The sequence below is a fragment of the Sorex araneus genome, chromosome 5, assembly GCF_027595985.1.
Source record: "Sorex araneus isolate mSorAra2 chromosome 5, mSorAra2.pri, whole genome shotgun sequence".
NCBI lineage: Eukaryota > Metazoa > Chordata > Mammalia > Eulipotyphla > Soricidae > Sorex > Sorex araneus.
In genome coordinates, this window is record NC_073306.1 from 179,346,064 (window position 1) to 179,367,929 (window position 21,866).

The 21,866-nt window shown below is 43.1% G+C and overlaps 1 protein-coding gene across 7 annotated transcripts in view; it reads right to left on the reverse strand.

Annotated features, from left to right (window-relative positions):
• Positions 1 to 21,866, reverse strand: part of FRYL (FRY like transcription coactivator) — a 257,153-nt gene that overhangs the window by 73,446 nt on the left and 161,841 nt on the right. For all 7 annotated transcript variants that reach the window (XM_055138113.1, XM_055138111.1, XM_055138109.1 and 4 more), the window contains 11 exons: positions 18,309 to 18,546; positions 17,120 to 17,305; positions 16,773 to 16,859; positions 14,892 to 15,160; positions 12,724 to 12,916; positions 11,548 to 11,672; positions 10,178 to 10,235; positions 7,790 to 7,881; positions 3,724 to 3,896; positions 1,242 to 1,402; positions 450 to 560 (listed from right to left, as the gene is read on the reverse strand). In XM_055138113.1, the coding sequence (XP_054994088.1) occupies positions 450 to 560; positions 1,242 to 1,402; positions 3,724 to 3,896; positions 7,790 to 7,881; positions 10,178 to 10,235; positions 11,548 to 11,672; positions 12,724 to 12,916; positions 14,892 to 15,160; positions 16,773 to 16,859; positions 17,120 to 17,305; positions 18,309 to 18,546 (1,693 nt within the window). The remainder of the gene's footprint in view (positions 1 to 449; positions 561 to 1,241; positions 1,403 to 3,723; positions 3,897 to 7,789; positions 7,882 to 10,177; positions 10,236 to 11,547; positions 11,673 to 12,723; positions 12,917 to 14,891; positions 15,161 to 16,772; positions 16,860 to 17,119; positions 17,306 to 18,308; positions 18,547 to 21,866) is intronic.

Below are 21,866 nucleotides of genomic sequence, written 5' to 3' on the forward strand. Positions count from 1 at the left end.
AACATAATTCTCCAGGGAGCACAATGTATTCTACATTAATATTTAATTCATAGACTCAGAACCTTATTGTGAGATACATTTTGCTATCTTAATCCTATAATGTAAAAGGAGTTTTTAAATTATTCAAGTGAATGGCTAATAATGATTTGAAATTTTTTAGATGATGCTATCCTAAACATAAATTTTTGCACATGACTATGCAAAAATCTGAGTAATGACCTAACATTACTATTTTTAGCAGGTGATATACGACAACTCCAAATGATGCAATGATAACTCATCCAATATTCTGATGGGGTGTTCCTGGGGGGCGTGATGCTTTGCTGCCACCAGGGCCACACCCATGCTGAGGGCAGAGGCAGCAATGCTGGAAATGAACTCGGGGGTCCCTGAGCTCCACCCATCACCTGGGCCAACTCAGACAACGCTAGCGGGCTTGTTATAATTACCTTTTTGTCCAGAGAGTCCAAAATGTTATCCAACCATTTGTACAAATAGCCATCTGATGAAAGTCCTACATTATCTGCAACAGGGCCACAACACAGTACAGCAGACATAGCCTTCAAACAATAATATCAGAATTACACTTAAAACATTTCAGAGGTCGAATGTCGGCTGCTTTACCAGAAGAGGCGGGCTGTCTTTACCCATGCTTAAAGAGCCACTCTATCTGTTTTTCTCTCTTGGCAAATTAAAGTATAACAGCAATTTTTGAAACTAAGAGATATACTTATACCATGGATAGTAAATACATATCTTGATACCAAATTAGTCATGGGGTTTGAACAGGAGGAGAGGAAAGGGAGAGGGTGAGGAGCAGAGGGAAGGGAGGGGAGGGGAGGGAAAGGGAGAGGAAGGGAGGAAAGGAGGGGAGGGGAGGGAAAGGGAGAGGAAGGGAGGGAAGGAGGGGAGGGGAGGGAAAGGGAGAGGGAGGGAAAGGGAGAAGGAGGGGAGGTGAGAAGAGAGTTCATAAGAGAAAGCACTTAAAGAGGGGAAAAAAATTAGGTACTTCTGTGAGCCAACACTCAGTTCTTGAAAACAGCATTCAAATCTGAGTTAATTCTACAACTTTTATGACTTTAAATGAATTTACACTGTAAGTGCTTCAATGTGGCAGGAAAATACATATTCTGGCAGTTTTAGATATGATGAAAAGTTCCCTCTCACCTTTATATACAAGTTCCCGAAAGAAAAATATTACTCTTAACATGAGAAAGAAGAAGGAGATTCCTAGGTAATACCTTCAGTGCACAGTACTGGTGTCTGTTGATTTGCATATTTCTATCACTGTATCTGTCCAAGGGAGTAAACATGATGCTGAAAGGACCAGCCCAGTGACTGAACAGCATAAACAGACTGTGACGAAGGCTCTGTTGAGGAAAAATACTTCTTCTTTGATGCACTGCATATGAAAAATAGATGGGAAAATTTAATTCCTATTACTTCAACATGCATGCAACTTGCTACTGAATATGTAGTTTAAAAGAAAGTTTTCATGTTAGCCCACCCCAAACCTTCCCAGTTACTGATCTCATTATATTCTATGTGAGCACAGCAGCAAGGGGGGGCGGGGTTACACGGAGGTTCACGTGAGCTAGAGAGGCAGAAAATTCATGGCATTGGTCACAGCGCCACCTGCAGGGTGGAGTCAGAACCACACTTCGACCGGCTGGCTGTTTTCAGCAACACAGCTCTCTTTACAAAAGGATCAGGGCATGGAGTCTACATAGACAAAGAGACACAGGGAGGACTAAACCCTTCCCAATGGAACCATTCAATCCCTAGGCTCTGAGAAACAGTGCACTGCACTGTAGCACTGTCATCCCATTGTTCATCATCATTGATTTGCTCGAGTGGGCACTAGTAACGTCTCCATTGTGAGACTTGTTGTTACTGTTTTTGGCATATCAAATACGCCACAGGTAGCTTGCCAGGCTCTGCTGTGCGGGCAGGATACTCTCAGTAGCTTGCCGGGCTCTCCAAGAGGGACAGAGGAATTGAACCCCAGTTGGCTGCATGCAAAGTAAACACCCTACCCAGTGTGCTATCGCTCCAGTCCAGCAACAGGAATCACTGTCACTGTCACTGTCATCCTGTTGCTCATCGATTCGTTCAAGCGGGCACTAGTAACGTCTCTCATTGTGAGACTTGTTGTTACTGTTTTTGGCATATCCAATACGCCACGGGTAGCTTGCCAGGCTCTCCGAGAGGGGCAGAGGAATCGAACATGGGTGGGCCGCGTGAAAGGCGAATGCCCAACCGCTGTGCTATCGCAACAGGAATAATAATTCCAACTTGAAGACTCTGAGAAACAATACAATTTGGAAAATAAAACCCACTGGTTTAGATGAGCTCCAAAGATTCTTCACTTTAAAATTCTGTTCTACATATTTTCTGCATCTATTCTTATTGGAAAAACTTAACAGTGAATACAATGATCAGTGTGGACTAAATTAACTGTACATTATTGAGTTTCGGATCTGAAAATTTGGAAGGGGAAAACTGTTCTTTTCCTCTAAATAGGACTTGCTCCTAACATTCAAACAGGGTCCCTCACTTGAAAGAAGTATTTATAGCCCTTTTATAAAATGCAAACATCCACCTATTTTAAAATTCAGCTGTTTGCATATGCTTTTCAAGATAATAAAAACCATTTTAACTATTTTTAGAAAGAGAAAGAATCATTTGTATTTACACAGTTTATCAAAGGCGGTAGCCATGTTTATATCTTAGGTTTGTAGATAATTTTACCTTTCAAAAATGTGATGACATACTATGCTTTTCAAAAATATATAGTATGAGACTAAATCTCAAAGGACAGTAGAAACAAGGGCCGGGAGGACTGGTCCACAATTGGGAGGCTGTCTCAAGTGCTGGGGGAGAAGGAGGGCGGGTTAGAGAGGGGATCACTGTGACAATGACGGTTGGAAATAATCTCTCCGGATAAGAACTGTGTGCTGAAAGCAGGCAAAGGAACAAACATAATAACCTCTCAGTACCTGTATTGCAAACTATACTGCCCATCTCTCTCTCCTGTCTAGAGAGAAAGAAGAAAAGTGCCTGCCATAGCAGCAGGCTGTGGGGAGGAGGGCGTGAGGGAAGCAGGACACTGGGGGTGTGAAACGTACACTGGTGAAGGGATGAAGGGATGGGTGTTGGAACATTGCAGGACTGAAACCCAACTGTGAAAAGCTTTGTAACTGTGTATCTCACGGTGATTCAAAAACAATAATGATAAGAATAGTCAATGTGATGGCGTAGAGCAACCCTCTTTCTGCTTTAATCTTCACCTGGGGCAGAGTGCTGGATCACTGTGACACAGTGGTGAAAGGAACCAAGAACACCGCATCCTTCGTTCCCTCACACACCCCCTTCTCCCGAAACCCAGGGGTGTTTTAAATTCTAGTCTCAAATTAGTATTTGGAACATTATCCCCTCTGCTCATTGTGTCTGGAACAAAGTTCTCTAAAGAGCTGTTTCTTTTGATTACTTTTGAGCTGTCAACGTCAGTGTCTTGATTACAGAGGAGAATCTCTGGTGAATTGCTCCTTGATTTCTAACTGCGGACAGGAATTCAAAGGAAAAACAAACTCTTGCCATCTAGGACATATTTTTCCAGTATGTGAACAATTTAGATCATAAAACCTACAGGGAGGGAGGGGAAGAACAAAACCATGATGTAGTCTTTAAAATCCAAAGAAGTTGAAGAAGCTGAAATACTACCTGGAACATTCTGAATGATATTCGCCACTAAGGCACTGAAATGGCATCGTATATCCTTCAGGGTGTCCGAGTCTTTTTCATTTTCTGCTTCCAGGAGCTGTCTAGTTAAATCTACATACTCCAACAAAGTGTTGTTGAGGAAATGTGTTTCATTATCAAGGCCACCACTTGCACTGAAAAGATTGAAGACAAGAACCGATAAAGAAAATGTGACCTAAAATTCTTCAAATGAGCAAGTAACTAACTTGCTCATCTGATACACATATTTTACTTTGCCTGGTCTTGGGAGTAAACAACAGAATATACTAAGATAAAATAAAAATGATTTTTGCTTAAATATAAAAATAGATGCTTAATCAAGGAAGTGCTACTGAAATTTCATCTCTAACTTTTATCAACTCAAGTGTCAGATGTTATTGTCTCTGTCAAGGTAGACAAGTAAGGAGTTTTCAAAATAAGGAACGATGAGGCACTATGGAATCAGGAGGCCAGAAATCTGACCACCTCTATACCTTCTTATGGTTGCATGCATTTTTGCATGTTTGTAAAACATCATCAAATAGCAAGTGAACTGGAGAAAGGTACTATCAAGGATTCAGGAATTTAAGAAAATTCAAGGGTACAGGCTTCCCAATCTTCCGTCAAGATTTATGGATTTGCCTTCAGAACCTATAATGAGACTCTCCGAGACAAGGCGTCTGTTTCTGGGAAGAAGGACTGGACAGGCTTCTTTTTATTAATCAGAAATCTTGATTCCAGTCTTACACCCCAGCAACTACTGAGTAGGACCAAGCATCCACTTTAGTGGATAATAAATCCACTTTATTTGTGATTTAAAGATATAAATCACAAACACGAAAGGCGCAGTCTAAGTGCTGTACAAATGACTGGCTATCCTATTACCTTTTCTTTATTTTGATCAGCTGTTCCTTATTGTGTTTGTGTTTTCTACAATGTGGTTTTATTTTTGGTTTGGGGACCGCACCAGGCTGCGTGTGGAGGCTCTGCCTGGCCCTGTGGCACCCCTGGGCCCAGGCAGTGCCAGGGATCAGACCGTGGGCCTCACTCAGGCCAAGGCTGGTGCTCAGTCAGTGAGCTGCTCCCCAAGCTGGTTCTCTTGTCCTTGCACTGTGCAACTCACAGCCCACTGGCAAGAGCCAGTTTACTCTGGCCTGCGGCACTATACCCTAAACCCAAATTTAATCCATAAATCCAGGGAGCTGGACCAACCATAAATTCAAAACCATGCAGTCTCAGCTGATTTTTATTTATTCCTCAGAGGGACCACCCCAGTGGTGCTCAGGCCTGACTGTGCAGTGCCTTGTGGTAGGGGGTGACCTGGCCACATCCAGTGATTCTTGGGGGCCATGCCGTGTCAGAGACCAAACTCAGGACCTCATGTATGCTCATTATGTGTTCTACCACTGGCACTGGCTCCTGGGACCCTAAAATAGATAATGCCAAAAGCACTTTTAAAAAAATAGTAAATGTTGGGGCTGGAGTGATAGCACAGCGGGTAGGGCGTTTGCCTTGCACGCGGCCGACCCGGGTTCAATCCCCAGCATCCCATATGGTCCCCTGAGCACCGCCAGGAGTAACTCCTGAGTGCAAAGCCAGGAGTAACCCCTGTGCATCGCCGGGTGAGACCCAAAAAGGAAAAAAAAAATAGTAAATGCAAAGAGCTTCTCATAAATATCCTAAAACCAGGGAAATAAGAATGAGTCACAATGATAATATATTAAAAATAATTGTCTACAGCAATAAAAATTGTTGAACGAATTTTTTCCCTTTATTTTTTTCATGAGAGTTTTTAAACTCTGGTTTGTGACCTATCAATGAGTGGGAAACCTATTTCAAAAACTGCAGTGCAGGTTAAGCCAAAATTTTCACTCAATGAACCAATTATCACCGAGTCTGTGATCAGGCTCACAGGAGTAACCGAGTGAATGAAGCAAAGACTCCTGTCAGGATGCTCTTCAGAACTCATCTTTTTTCCTTAACCAGGAAAATAGTCTCCAATACCAGTATCTTACATTTCTGTTTAAAAAAAAAATACCAAGACCAAAATTTAAAAAAAGAGAATGGACTATGTGCTTCTTACTGCCAACAGCGAGTCTAGCTTTTGCAGTTACACTTTACACAGGCCTTGGCCTTGCGGACTCCCAAATCGTACCATTCGAGGAGCCCCGCTCACACCCATTACAGCACATTAAGAGCAACCCACAGACACGGGCGTACTGAGCTGTTCATTTCTGGAAGCAAACAGAAAAGATTCTGCTCTCTCACACTGTGGGGAACAGAAAAAAGAATGATGCGTCACTGTCATCCCGCTGCTCATCGATTTGCTCGAGCGGGCACCAGTAACATCTCCATTGTGAGACTTGTTGTCACTGTTTTTGGCATATCGAATACGTCACGGGTAGCTTGCTGGGCTCTGCCATGCAGGCGGGATACTCTCGGCAGATTGCCGGGTTCTGAGAGGGACAGAGGAATCGAACCTGGGTCTGCAGCATGCAAGGCAAAAACGCCCTGCCCGCTGTGCAACCGCTCCAGCCCTGTTTATTTATTTATAGAAGTAAATCAACGGTTTCTTCATTAGGGGGCCCCCACACAGTGCTCAGGGGCTCCTACGGCCAGCGCCGGCTCGCTCCACGGGGCTCACGGCAGCAGTGCTATGATGCTGCTCTGACCTAGCAGCGCCAGGGGAACCTGGGTCAAAGCTGGCAGCGGCAGGGGGACCGGGAGGTGCTGGAGACTACATCTGGGACCTGGACACACACAGCATGCCCCTCGACCCTCTGGGCCGGCTCCCAGCCCCAAGCCAACGGCCGACCTCGTCCTAAGCAAATCTACAGTTACAGCACTTGTCAAAGCTTTTGCTGCTCAAGACGGGAGGTGAGAAGCGGGCGAGGGCCAGGTCCCTGCTGCAGGAACTACTCCACTCCTCACAGCTCCCACCCCAGCCCAGGCCTTCCGTCCTGGACACAGAGCAAAGAAATTTTTTTTTCTCCGTTAATAGTCAGGCAATAGCATTGGGCTGGTCTTTTTTTTTTTTTTTTTTTTTTGCTTTTTGGGTCACACCCAGCGATGCTCAGGAGTTACTCCTGGCGGTGCTTGGGGGACCATATGGGATGCCGGGGATCGAACCCGGGTCGGCCTCGTGCAAGGCAAACACCCTACCCCCTGTGCTATCGCTCCGGCCCCTGGGCTGGCCTTGAGCCAGACACTCTCACCGCAACAGCCGCCCAGGTTTAGCGCTTATCCTTGTGAAGGGTGGGAACAGCTGTGGATGATGGTTGTGGATTCCGCCATTTCTCCCAGAATAGATTAGACTAAACCTGAAAACCATGAAATTCTTTTTAATACTTAAAAAAGGGGGGGAAAAGACCCAAATAGGGCAGGAGTCAGCACAGCCGGCAGGGGTGAGCCTGGGAGGGGCGAGGCCCAGATCCACTCCTGGGATCCAGTTTCCCAGCACCACACGCTCCCCCCAGCACCGCAGGCCCAGAGTAGCAGCACTGCATCCTCGGTGAGTGTCCCTGGGTCTCCGGAGCACTTCCTAGAAGACCCCCGCCCCCACTAAAAAAATGCAATTAGCCTTGACATATGTGATCTCTCCCCACAAGACCACAAGCAGGTCTTTACAGGGAGGGAAGAGAGGGGCCAGGAAGGGCTCCGGCCTCACACAGGGCCAGACCAAGTCTGCGCTCCAGCACTGCACACGGTCCCCCAAGGACCACTCTGGGTGATAGCCCCCAAACGAAATGAAACCTAGAAACTCAGTACTAGTCCATTCATCACACACAAAAAGGCTATATTACTTGCCTGTTTTTCTGGATTACAGCACATACCACGATGCAAGCTGGAATAGAGGTGGATTTTCTAATATCCTCTTTACCTGCTGCTTAGTGTACGACATGTACCTTTAACTGGTGATTAGTGTTTCCAGTGATGTAGGAGGGTTTGGGTAGCAAAGACACTTCTTTTCTGGTTTATATACTTCATGAGAAAAAGACATACTCTCTTCAACATTCGAAAATTCTGAAATTAAGAATCCAGCACCAACCTGTGGCTAATGACACCAGCATCTGCCAGCAGTTCAAATATTCGTACCAGCTGTACTCGTAAAATATCTCGACGCCTGCGCCGTTTCATGTTCTGTTCCAAAGACACGGAGATATTCACTGAAAATCTTTCAGGGAAGTGGACAGGGAATTTACTGGTACAACTTGGAAAGAATTATGGGAGTATCTTAAGAGTTTCTCTGCCTATCAAAATTAGCTTGCATGTGCAATGTAATGTGGATGGAGCAATCTGGGAGAGACGTGTGGTCATGAAATCAATGACCCAAATAAAATCCCACGGCATTTTATGACATGACACCCCACTGAGTGCAGAGACAGTCACACTCTCTAGTTAAGCTGGTGATCTGCCAACCCAACAGCCTTAGAAGAACTAAAGCAGTTAGTAAGTTGTCCTCAGTCAATGGCCAAGAATCCATCAGGTCTTCCCAACAATACAAACATCTTGTAGAGGAGTGGAAATACCCTACAGTTTTGTATTCACCAAAGTTTATTCTCTAATAATTTTAGCAACAGAAGTAAGTAGATATCAAATCATAAAAAGAAATTCCCTTGACTATCATAGTATACATAGTAATATACGTTTACTAGGATCTAAATATAAAGAACTAGTTAATAGCTGCATATATAACAGTTAATAATCCTAATATCTAAAGTGAATTCTGCCTCTAAGTGCAATATTATAGGAGTAACATAAAGATTTATATTAATTTCTTCAAAAACTTCATTGTACCACATTCGCTATGTGATTTTCTTGACATGCAGCAATGGATGTTTATTATTCTTTTACTTTCTAACAATCTAGTTTTCTACTTTGCAGAAACAGTCCAATTTGCTAATAAACAATTCATTAGATTTGCTGGGTTTTTTTTCACTCTTTTAAAACTATACTGCCATTCATGTTAAATGGGATTATTTTTAACAGTCTGAGAATTTATACAAAGTTTTAGTTGACCTGATTTCCCTTTGTCTCTGCACAGGAGACAGCATTAAAGTTCACACACTCGGCACTATATAATCTGGCTTTTTTTCCCCTTTTTTGGATCACACCCGGAGTTGCACAGGGATTACTCCTGGCTCAAGCACTCAGGGATTACTTCTGGCGGTGCTCAGGGGACCATACGGGATGTGGGGGGTTGAACCCAGGTCAACTGCGTGCAAGGCAAATGCCCTATCCACTGTGCGATCATTCCAGCCCCGGCACTATACATTCTGAGTGTCTTGTACATCACAGATTACTTCTAGGAGGACCTTAGCTTCTGAAACTGACAGATATAAATACTGGTACTTCATTTTTTTCCAGTCCTAATTCCCTATAGTACATCACCCTGCCTAGAAGCCAAAATGATTGTTCAGAAACAAAAACCAAATCAATTACTAAACGGGGACCCCATCTCTTTAAGGAATAAATGAGAAAAAGGGAATAAAGAATTACTAGATATGTAAGGGTATAAAGTCTCTGAAACAGTAGCTATCGTTTCTCTTGTTACCCTCTCCTCAACTCAACCCCTTTTCTTTCTTAAATTCGTCAGTGAATTGCTGACATTAATAGCAGCTGATTCACATACAATGTTCTATATCATATTTCTTTCAGGTGCTGAAAAATGAAAGAAACAGATTTCTGGGCTCCATTCCAAAGAGTATCAATCAGTAGGCTCAGAAATCTATTTTTGGTTTCTTTTTTGGGGGGAGGGGGCCTACCTGGTAGTATTTAGGATTTACTCTGTGCTAAAAAAATCATTCCTGGTGGGGCCTAGAGGGCCTAGGGGAGTGCTGGGGAACAGATCTGGCCAGCAGGGTACAAGACTAGTGTCCATTCACTAGACTGCACCTCCAGCTCTCAAAACTGTATTTTTATTAAGTTTGCTGGGTTATTTTTTGATGCTACTGACATAAGAGGACCACTGGCCTGATGGGCAAAGCTGAAACCCCAAATCTCTCATGATATAGCTGACATCTTGCTCTCCTACTCAATTACCCTCTTTCCCCAGAACAGTCACAGGAATCCTTGCAAATCCAAATTATTTTGTCAAGTTCATAAAGGTTGTCATTTTGCTGCCTAGAGTATCTTTATTTATTTATTTTGCTTATCTGTTGAAGAACAAGCTTCAGAATCCACTGCAGTGATCTGAATACATGGGCCCCATAGGCAGAACAGGGGAATTTTCACTCTGAAGCTCACAGAGCGTCTTTCCCAGGGCTCTGGGTTTGTGAAACACTATGATCACCAAGTTCTAAATGTCCATCTGTCCTGCCAGACCTGGGGTTTCTCGAAGTGGCTTGAAACCTGACAATAATAATGGTTTAAATATATGGCATACAGAAGACAAATAAGTGGCAAATATTTAGCAAAAGAAAACAACATAACTTGCCTCTGGCCTTCTTTCGAGTGCTTCTTTAATTATGGGGTGCAATTCCTCTATAAGTTCCCTGCAAGAAAAATAATAAACTTTTTTACTGACATTTAACCACATACAATCCGACACATGCAAATATATATATATATCAACATCATGATACAGACAAATGTAATCCCTACTCCAATTGTTTTAAATCAAATTAAATACAATTAAAAAATTTATAATTGTTTTCATATGCCTTTATAGTATATGAAGCAAATCATCACAAGGAAGCAGATATATGTGATATTAAAATTATTAATATTAAAAAATACCGGTAATATTCATGCATATTTTCCACGCTTTGAATTTTATAAAACATTTGGTAAATTTGGTTTAAACAATAAAAATATTCTAACTCATGCAAATATAAAGAAATTATGCCATACTGATGATTGAAGATATCTATTAGTGACACAAATGCATTGTGTAAAAGGTTTTTAAACATTAGAAAAATTATTTACAATTTTTTTTGGGGGGGGCTGTCTTTGTTTAGTTTTTTGAGCAACACCCTGCAGGGCTCATGGTTCAACCCAGGGTCAATCCCCAACACCATATATGATGCCCGAGGCACAAGCGACAGCCCTGAGCACAAAGCCAGGCATACGCCCTGAGCAGTGCCAGTGTGGCCCACACCCTTCCCTATGATCAAATAAAACATCTGCCTCAGAATTATTCCTATTCATGGGAATTTGGCTGCTCTTAAGAAAGAGATCACTTTGCATCCCATTTTTCCTACTATCATAGAATGCATTTACTTGTAAAAAAAATTACCCTTTCAAAACTTAACTTATATGGGTACTATCTATCCCACACCTATAGATACAACCCAATTCATCAAACTATGCTCAGTTATACATGTCATATGAGACAAAAACATCAAGTATCACTTAGTGGTGACCCAAGGACAAGGGGAAAAATGCAGGGCCCAGTAGGCAGTAACAAAACACACTAGAAGGTCTGCTTTATTATATCACAGAAATCTGAATATACACATAAATTCTTTCTTTTAAAAATCCTTTGAGTAAGGGGAAAGACTACTGCTTTCACCAACAGACCAAGAGTAACTGTGGGGGAAAAAAAACCCCATAGGAATAAAAATATCAAACATTTGCATGATTCTTTAATTTTCAGATTAAGTATAATGTATCTAATTTTCATAATAATTCCATGAAGAAAATGTAGTTTATCTGCTCAACCCAAAGGAGGAAATACAGGCTGAAATCAATGGAATGCCTTAAGAGGTCAGGCTCACGTGCAACTCTCTGGATTAGTCTTTTCTCACCCCTTTCCCATGCAGCCAGTTTCGCTGCTTTGGTGCACCAACAGAGGAAGACAGTTACCTAAACGCTCCTGGGTTGGTCCTGCCAAGACCTAGAACAAGGGATTCCGTGATTTCCATACTCTCAGAGCGCATCATTGGAACTATGTGCTTAAACAGGGACGAGGGGGATGGGACGGCAATAATCTGGAAAGAAACACAGTTGTCAGCGGCCCTGGCTACAGTTCATCAGCTCGGTAATTTGACAATTCGACAACACTTGGCCAAGGACAAGTGGTTATCTCCAACTCCCACCTGCGGTGCACATGATATCAAAATGCTCTGTGCAATGATTCCCTGCGAGTTCCCTCATGAACTTGGCTTCGTGGGCCTCTTAAATTCTTTAAGGCTCTGCCATTTAACAGACTGATTCCATCCATCAGTCTGTCTTGAGCCGAAAAAGTCAAACAAAATCACTTCCCAAAGACTCATCGGTCTTACCTTTTGACGCCAACCCAGATCTTGTGTTTTTGTTTTGTTTTTGCTTTAATTTCATTAACCAGCTTCTAATGCTTTGCGTGTTATGCCAAAAGGTTGTAGAACTGTCCTTATCAAGCATCACCTTTATCACGACATAATTTATGGGAAAGCTAGAAAGGTATTTAAATGACCTAAAGGCCGTATGATTGGAGGGGGGGAGGCTAGAGCAATAGCACAGCGGGTAGGGAGTTTGCCTTGCATGCGGCCGACCCAGGTTGGATTCCCAGCATCCCATACGATGCCCCGAGCACTGGCAGGATTAATTCCTGAGTGCATGAGCCAGGACCTGCATCACTGGGTGTGACCCAAAAAGCAATGTTACCCCCCCAAAAAAATAAATAGAGGCCATATGGCCTCTGTGGGGCCCCAGGATATTCCAAGGGGAGCAGGGCAGGTGAAAATCACATAAATGGGGGGTGGGAATGACAGAGGGTGGGTGAGTGGGGTGGGCACAGGAAGGAAACCGGTTGAGAACAAACAGATTCCTTTGGGACCCCGAGAAGTGTGAGGGTGACAGGACACAGTCAAGGGGGAAAAAGGGGAGGCAGGGGTTGAAACATGAAAAATACAGTGACAACGCTAGTGATCAGCCAATGAGCAGGGACCCATTTCCCGGATGAAGAATGACGGACAGGCCTGGTGCCCGTGAGTTGCCCATGGAAGCCCGAAAGGGAGCTTCGGGGACGAGTCTCCTGGGCAGGGCCGAGCGGGGTCTCACCTTGGGATCGATGCAGTAGCCGCTGTCGGGGGTGGACGCCAGCGTCTCGGGGGGAGAGCAGCGCACGGAGCCTGTGGACGAGGTGGCGGCCGCGCTGGCCGCGCTGCAGCACAGCAGCAGGTAGTTCCTCCACAGCCCCACGTACGAGTCGCTGCTCGCGGCCGTGCTCACTTTCTTCGCGTTGATGGGGCTACTGCGGGGAGGAGGGGACACGGGCAGATGCAAATGCCGCAGTCAACTTCCAAAACAATGTCACTGTCACTGTCATGCCATTGCTCATCAATTTGCTCGAGCGGGCACCAGTAACGTCTCCATCTTGAGACTTGTTACTGTTTTTGCATATCGGATACACCACGGGTACCTTGCCAGGCTCTGCCATGTGGGCGAGATACTCTCGGTAGCTTGCCAGAAAAGTGAAATTTTTTCTTTCTTTTAATGGAATGGTGAATTGCTAGCAGCTGAGGGGGAGACGGTGAGTATGGAGTTTTCATTACCAGGGGAGTGACTTCAGAGATCAATGAATAAAATGCTGGCGTGAAAAACCTCAAAACACAACACGTGATCATTTTTAACAGCCTGTGACCAAAGCTAACACTGTCCCAGGCAGCATCTTGCAGCTTATTCTACATGCTTGACGCAGAAGCACCACAGGATACCCCCCACACCACATGATACTCTTCTACACTGTATGTTCTTCTGCATCCTTAATTTAAATGCGTTAATTCTTTCAAGAACAAAACCTGAGAAATCGTTTCTGTTTGAATCACTTTCGCCATGCAACATTTTCAGTATCTTCCAAGTAAAATACGTGCCCATGACAACATTTTTAATATATTTTATATTGTTACAGATGTTATAATTTATAAAATGAAATGACTTGCAGTGTTGGGTGTTCTAGCTACAAAAAAAGAAATCCCTTTATCACATACAACACTATACACTTAAATATGTGCTTAATTATAGGAATTTCATTTTCCTGTGAAAATGAATTTCATTCTCATTCCGGAACTGGAAGTGCAGCATCAGAAAGCCCAGGGCCAGGGGAGATCCTTCAAAGGGTAACGACTCATGCTCTGCGGGCGGGAACCCTGAGTAAGATGCCCGACATCACACCCTGAGTAGCAGCCTGCCCCTGGGAGCCGCCAGGTGTGGGCCAAGCCCCACACACCAATAAATAAATTTAAAAAATTGTTTTCTGATAAATTTCTGCGGGATAAACTAACAAGATCAGGCCAGATGGTGCTACATGTGGCGAAGAAAAGCAGTGCCGCAAAGGGACACTGGGAGTGGCTGTAGGGAAGGGGCTTATCTCTCAAAATAGGGAGACTAGATAAGACCAAATCAGGTCATACGTGTTTTGCAAGGTGACAAGGTGGCAAGTATCACTCTTCATTAAAGGAAAACATAGAGGGGTCAGAGAACCAGTACAGGGCAAGGTGCAGGGTTTGGTGCATCCAAGCCTGGCCCGGTTTGATCCCTGGCACCCCATGGCCTCTCCCCAACCCCCAGCATCATAGGTGCAGCTCTGGTAGCCCAGAGCACCCCTGGGGTGGCCCTGGTGGTCCCCACGCAGGGTCTCCAAAGCACCACTCCCTTGAACCCTTGCAGGAGTAGGCCAAGAACTGCTATGGGGTAGGCCCTCCAAGAATCAAAAAAGATTCTTGATCAAAAAAGAGACGTTTCTGGTGCCTGCTCGAGCAAATTGATGAACAACGGATGACAGTGCTAAGTGCTACCTCAAACCACAACTATTAAGTGACGTTACCATTGAACCCTATCAGCAGAGGGCCTTCAGGGAATATCAGGAAGAGGTCACAGACTTTGATTTCTCCGTATTTTACTTTTTCCTCCCACAAGACCCATCTACAAACATGGAGACTCATCCTATCCTCTCCTCATTAACTTTCACTCACTATTAGTTCACTCAACATGTATGTACTATACCAAGCACTGTGTTATTAAGTAAATTAACAGGTGCAATTCTAAAACAAGATTACATGTATCAGGGTGAGAGATTATGAGACCTAATGCTGCACACCTGTCATCTCCCTCCTTACTTCACCAACATTATGAAACTTTTTAAACGGAATTTCAGCCTGAACAACCTTTCTCAAACACACATCATGAAAAATGGCATTTAAAAACTTATACAGAGTAAGAGAACTTACTTTATATCAACTTGGGGGGACAATGACTGAAGTCTGGTGTATGCAAACGTCCATGCATAGCTCACAGCTGTAGAGCAGTGTTTGGGAAGGTTTTCTTGCTTTAAAAAACTAGAGAGACTAATAATCCATGGGTCTTGGCCTTGGGTCACATGTGCAAATATCCATATGTGTGATGGACTGATCACATCAAACTGGTGGCTAATAGGGGAGGAGTTCCATTCTGCTAGCGTCTGTAAGTCTATGGAGCTAGGGCAATACAGCAGAGTGGTCTAGGTAGAGAGAGAAAGGAGCCAATTATTACACATTCCAACAGCTTTCAACATTTTGCCCTAAGAACTACTTAAAACTATAAGCAATTCCCAGAGAGTTCCTAGAACAGAGGTTCTTAAATAGGTTCTCAGGGGATCCAACCTGAACTTAGCAGAATAGGGAACCCTTAAAAGTAACTATTCATGGGGCTGGAGCTACAGCACAGCAGGTAGGGCCTGGGTTCGATTCCCAGCATCCCATATGGTTCCCCAGGCACCGCCAGGAGTAATTCCTAAGTGCAAAGCCGAGAGTAACCCCTGCACATCGCTGGGTGTGGCCCGGAAGAGAAAAAAAAAGTGACTAGTAAGGTTTTAAGTGTATGTGTTCATGTGTTTTTCTGAGGAGACCACAGTTTCCATTAGCCTAGAAAAGTTATAAAGCAAAAACATTAAAAACCACCACATGAGTAATTCACATGTGAATATGAAGCCTCAATGGGCAGACAGAAAGCTGTGGGAGGAGACAAATATGAAGCATTGATTTTCATGCGGATGAACCCCTCCCAGCATAGATAAAGGTCAGATGGGAAACTGGTCTCTTACTGTAGAGGGCACATAATCCTAAACACTTGCTCAATGATATTACGAGCTTTTACGTGGAAGAGATAAATAAATTTACATTCAGAGAAGATTGTCATTCACACAAGAATGAAACAACACTGAAAAGTGGAGCCTTGAGTTGAATTCAGGCTCCATTCCCCTGACGGCCCACCAGCCATTTGTGAGGGACCCTTCCTCTCTCTCTCTGAGGCAGGCACCGCTTTAGACCCCAAAGAGTCATTCACTGCTCTCTTTTTGTGGTTAGCGTGATTCATTAATAGTCAAAGCAGAATTCTTTAAATTTGTATAGTTACATTTCATGATTCTAAAACTTTATCTCACTTGCTTCCACGTAACTCATGGGTTGCATGCACCAAAGGCATACTAGAAGGCACATACACCTTTTGTCCGTGACTTCTAATCAGGAAGAAAAACATGTTATGTAGCCAAGTCTGAGAGCTATTATTTGTATGAATTTTGAAATAATAATGCATGGCAATTTTTTTTCCAAACTGAACTGAGAAAGTTTGTATAAACTTACTCATGCCATGTGTTGACAAAAGTTTTTTTTATTTCAATGAGTCAAATTTCATTTAAAAAAAACTTCCAAAAGTATTACACACTGCACTGCACTTATATTTACATGGCAAAGAAAAGTTATCAAAGGCACAGAGTGCAATTTTTTGCTTTGTCTTTCAATTTGAACTAATCCGAAACATTTATGTCAAGAATATTATATGCCATAAAATATAGAAGATTATTATCAGTGATAAAAAAAACTGAGTGGGAAGAATGAACTCTGCAATTTTTAAAAACTCTATTTTAAAAATAATTCTTACAAATTAGAGTACTAACCATGGCATAAACTAGTATTGCTTTTTAAAAATTTTTTTCTATTTTTTTAAAGCATATTATAGTCTTCAAAAATACTGCTGATACACTCTTTTCAAAGGAAACCCATCTATGTATGTATTGTGTGTCTATATCTTAAATTCCAAAATAAAACTGAGTGGCTTGATGTCGTGAGAGTTACCTGATCAGCCCCAGTGAGATGTATGAAGCTCTCCAGAATGGATGGGCTCAGCCTGTCCATCACATCTATGGCTAATTCATCATCACCCTGTAACAAAGGACACTGAGGTGTGAAAATATGCAGGAATATTTAACCTAAGTAGACAAACCCAAGTAAGCAATAAAATTCACTTTAGCTCTATTTGTTACAGATGAGAGCAGGGGGCTGGTCCAGGCCCTGTGAAAAGGACCTTGCTAATGAGTTACTCCTGCTTTTTCCAGGGCAGTGACAGAAATGGAGCAAGGGCAGACCAATGTGTAGTGTTTGAATACTTCCAAAGGACAACTTAGTGAAACACCTCAACTTACCTTAGGTATTTCCAAAAGTGCAAATAAAGCCCGTATTTCTCTAAGGACACTGACGGCTAATCTCCTGGTGGCTGGTCGACTGCTACAGAGAATGACAAGAGCAAAGCCTTCGACCACATGAAACACACTGGAATAGGGGCTCCTCTCCAGAAGAGGGGGATGAGAGGTTCCGTTAACTACTCCATGCTTGAAAAACACACAAGGGAAAGGAAAATTAACATGCATACACAGGCAGATAGTTCAATAAAACAGTTAAAATAGTTACAACAAATCAAGAGTAAATTACAGAAATCATGGCAATGAGTTGACCTCAGCTCCACCAATAATTAACATGCTAAAACGTCGTTGTGTACACAGGAGAGATACTTAACTGGCATCCTAAACAGCAATCCTCCCTTAACTCCTCCCACTCTCTGCTTTGTAACCTGAAGCTGACGTGACTATTATTCTTGGTCTAAATTATGTGAGAAATGAGGGGACTAGGGGCCAGGCACGTGGCTCAAATGGTACCGCAAGTGCTGAGCATGTGTGCGGCCCTGAATGTGCTCCCCAGCATCAGAGGGCCCCTCTGAGCATGGATGGGTGTGCCCCCTTAAAAAATGGAAAAGAAAGAAAAAGGAAATGAGGGGATAGGAGTATATCTTTGACTCTCAAAGTAAGGACAAGCACCACATAGGGAAATTGCTAGAAACAGAAACTCTCTGGTTGCTGGGAATTTCCATGCTCCTTAAAGTTTCAGGAGCTAAAGTGGCTTAGGTGACCCAACTCTTAAATCTCCAGGTTCTGTGGTATATAGTATCATAAACAACTGAGTGCCTTTTCATGTACACACAGATGACACAGGTGAAACGGGAAAGTACCATGGATGAAACAAATACCTCCAATGGAAAACTAACACAGCTTTTGACTCTAAGAACTTCAAACACATCGGACATAACTTTAATATCATCAAGAATTCTCTCCATTTTCTATATTCATTCAAAATAAGTTGTTTCCAAAGGAAAGATAAAACAGACAATATGTACTGAATAATGAGCTATAGGAGAGTTCAGCTTAAGAGCTTATGGGCTAACTTGAAAGCAAGTAAGGCTAATAAAATACTTTTTTTTGGAAAGTTCAAGTAGAGAAATGTGGCCATTGGTCATTTGCCACTGACTAGGGAAAGAGACAATACAAAACAATTTGGTACCTGTGAATCCTGATTTTTGTTATGCATCTGGATTGCTTGTTTCCACTGATTTATTAATTGTACCAACATCTTTACAGCATTATCAAGAAGCGTGGGATGGATATCAGTGACTTCACGAACAATGAAATAGACAAATCCTGAAAGAACATCTTCCCGCCAATCTGGAAAATCCAGCATTAGTGCCTGCAGAGTATTGAAAGCCAGAGCGCGCAGTTCTTCGTCCATGTGAACTGTGAGTCTGCCAAGACCAAAAGGCCATTAGCACACTCAAACCCTTTCAGGTAACTTTACCATTAAAGCGAAAGATGAAGTTCTAGAGAGCATGTTCCTCTGTATTAGTCTATACAAGCAGGGAAATTAGAACTACAGGTCACATTTAGGCCACATTCACCCACATGCTTTTCTATTTCCATTTGCTCAAACTCACATACAAACCCTTTAATAGTGTTAGGATAATCCAGAGTAAGTTCCATCAAATCCAGAAGCTGTATGTGAGAAAATACATCCTAACATAATCAGAATTGCTTCTGGAGAGTTATTGGACCCTTAATATACCATGCGATTCTATAATCAATAAAAAATTAGATCTGTTCTTCTAGCAGCTTAGCACCATCTCACATTTCTTTAGTGCCTTCCCATTACAGGAAAGGACGTGATTTATCTCGATCACTCTTTCATGCTGTAGAGGATGCAGCGTATGTAAGACAGCTGGCTGAATGCGAAGGGAACCCTACAAATCAACATGGGATCAATAGGATACAAGTAATTCTTGAAGGTGAGAATGAGAATAAATTCAGAGGTAGCATCATAAATGAGGTATGCCTAGAATAAAAATGAGAAAGTGTTGAACCTAAGGCCCCAAGGAGAATGAAAGCATAAATAAATGAGCAGAGAAGCCACATGAAATTACTTGGTAAAGTCATCAAGACAATATGGGGTTAGCAGGCCAGATAAAGAGTACTGATATAGCAGGGACTCAGCCTCACAAGCCCGAGGCAACCAGGGCCTGATCACTGGGACTACGTGATGTCCTCCAAGCACTGCCAGGAGTGACCTCTGAGTGCAGAGCCAGGAGTAGGCCCTAAGCACAGTCAGGTGTAGGTGTGACTCAAAAGATTAAAACAACAAAACCAAAAGACAGAAACACCCTTCCCCAAAGCCCACAGAACAATAAGAGGTTAGAGGCAACAGAAGGATAGATGGATAACATTAAAGTATTCTAACAGAATGTAAGAAGTGAATGATAAACAGAAAAAAATATCATGAAAAATGGCTGCAGGATTAAACCTACTATTATAGAATATTGTAAGAATAAGTGCTGCTGATGATACAAAAGAATTATTTGGGTGACTGGCTCTCAGGACAAAGGCATCAGCATTAGAAATAGATGCATGAGGTAAGTAATTAAAAAGATGCCACAATTACATGCTCCGGAAGCTGGGGTTATCCTCAATAGGTGGGAACAAATTTGTGTGGCTTAGGAGACAGAGACATGATAGTCTCCACCACGCTCAGCTCACTCCTGGTTGTCCCTAAACTCAACCTTCAGCTGACAGGGAGGCTGGAGAGGGAACGGACGCATGGCAGCTGAGAAATGTGGGCCGAGGAGCCACGAAGCGTAGTCACGAGGGCAGCACACGAGAGCGAGCACATGGGGCCGGGAGGGGGACGTCAGCCCCGTGGTCTGTCCCTGACGTGTCACCAAAGGAAGCCTGTAGAAGCAGTCACTGCCTCCATAATGCAGACCTTCTAGTTTATTTCCGTATTCCTTCAAAATGCGCAAGTGTGGAATAAAAAGGGTGTTTGTTTGTACGGGTGTATGTGCATGCTATTAACTCACTGTGTATAAAGCAACAAAAAAGCCTGGTTAGCTCATTTTAGGCATGAAGGATAAATGAACTTGACTGGAGTCGGCTAATGGACCTACAAGCCTACAAAGGATCTTTGGTTTGTTTGCTTCCTTTATTTTTTAGGGGTGAGGTCACACCCAGTAGCGCTCAGGGCCTACTCCTGTTTCTGTGCTCCAGAATTGCTCTTGGGGGAGTCGGGGGACCCTCTGTGGTGCAGGGGATAGAACTCGGGTTGGTCATGTGCAAGCAAGTGCCTTGCCTTTTTGTACTATAGCTTTAGCCTTGTTTTATTTTTAAAGAGACACGTGTAAGACTATGCATTTCAGATACGGGAACAGGGAACAAAATAGAACAGGTTCTAGCACCTTTCACTCTTCTGGTAAAGTAAGTTAGTAAATGGGCATCACAAGGAATCAGGGCAGGGCACATTGCAAAGCAAATGGTTCTTCACTATCTGGTCTTCACCAGGCTTGTCCCATTCCGTTCCTCACAGATGCAGTTCCATCTGGATGAGGGATTTGGGATACACAATCCATAAGGAAGCAGGTGAGGTGAGCTGAAGTACGAGGAGTAAGAGCAGAGCTGAATGAGAGCTGATTGGGCACTGCTTTCCCAGGACTCAATCACTCCTTTTCTCTCCCAAATATGACCTGAACTCTGTTAACTCTAAATTAAATTCACAACAAAAACTGAGGGATGGGAAAGTATGAATGTATCTCATAGTACAAAGCTGCAGGTACTAATTGTTCATAGTGCAAAGCTGCAAATACTTTGTACTCCCAAAATAAAAAATAATACTATTTATCTGTTTTGTGATGGCAACCTGAGGTAGGCAAGGGTAAGGCAGTGCATGGATGTGTAAAGTGCACAGTGGTTTCTCAGAAGGTGCAAACCATAGCTGTAGCCATCTCTTCACTGTTTATCATTGGAACTTGGACTTTGACTGAATGAGATATGCCCAGCGACCACTACACATCTTTCGGCAGAGATCAGTCTCGCTCGGTAAGTCACTGTTTCAGAGCCGGCATTTGGGTGGGATGGTCGACCATGGCTCAAGGGCCAGGTGGAGCCAGACCCTGTAGGACAGTCCTGCTCAGTTCCCCAAACCTGCCAGTGGCAGAGAAGAACCGCTGTGAGGCAGATCGCACGATCTGCAAGTCTGAAAATGTATGCCATCAGCCCTTTCCTGAAAAAAAAAAAAGCTTGCTGACCCCTTACTGAAAGCAAATCTCTATTGCCACAGATTTATTTTCTAATAGAGAATCACTGCAATTTAGAATTAGTTTTGGAAGTAAGTGCCTAAATTTGGCTATACTGTTATTTTCCTGCTTCATAGAATCTAACAGAGGGATCACAGATAAAAGCATAAACCCATGCATTCTCCAGTAAGTGAAAACGTGAAGACGAGATAGAAACATGAAGACGAAGACGAGAGCTGCTTCCAGTGTGAAAGTAACGACAGGGGAGTGAACCCAGTTACTGATGCCTCATGAGTATCACCTTGTCATATCCTGAAAATGTCCGTAAGTGAAGGAATAATATGGCGTATAAATTCCAAGAACTCTTCATTGGTGGAAAGGCAGAGAATTGGAAAATGGGATTTATAGTGGAACCAAGAAGAAAAGTTAAAGTTGCCAGAGTGCTTGCCTTATACACAGCAGACCCAGGGCCAATCGCTGGCATGCCAGAGTCTCCTGAGCCTGTCAGG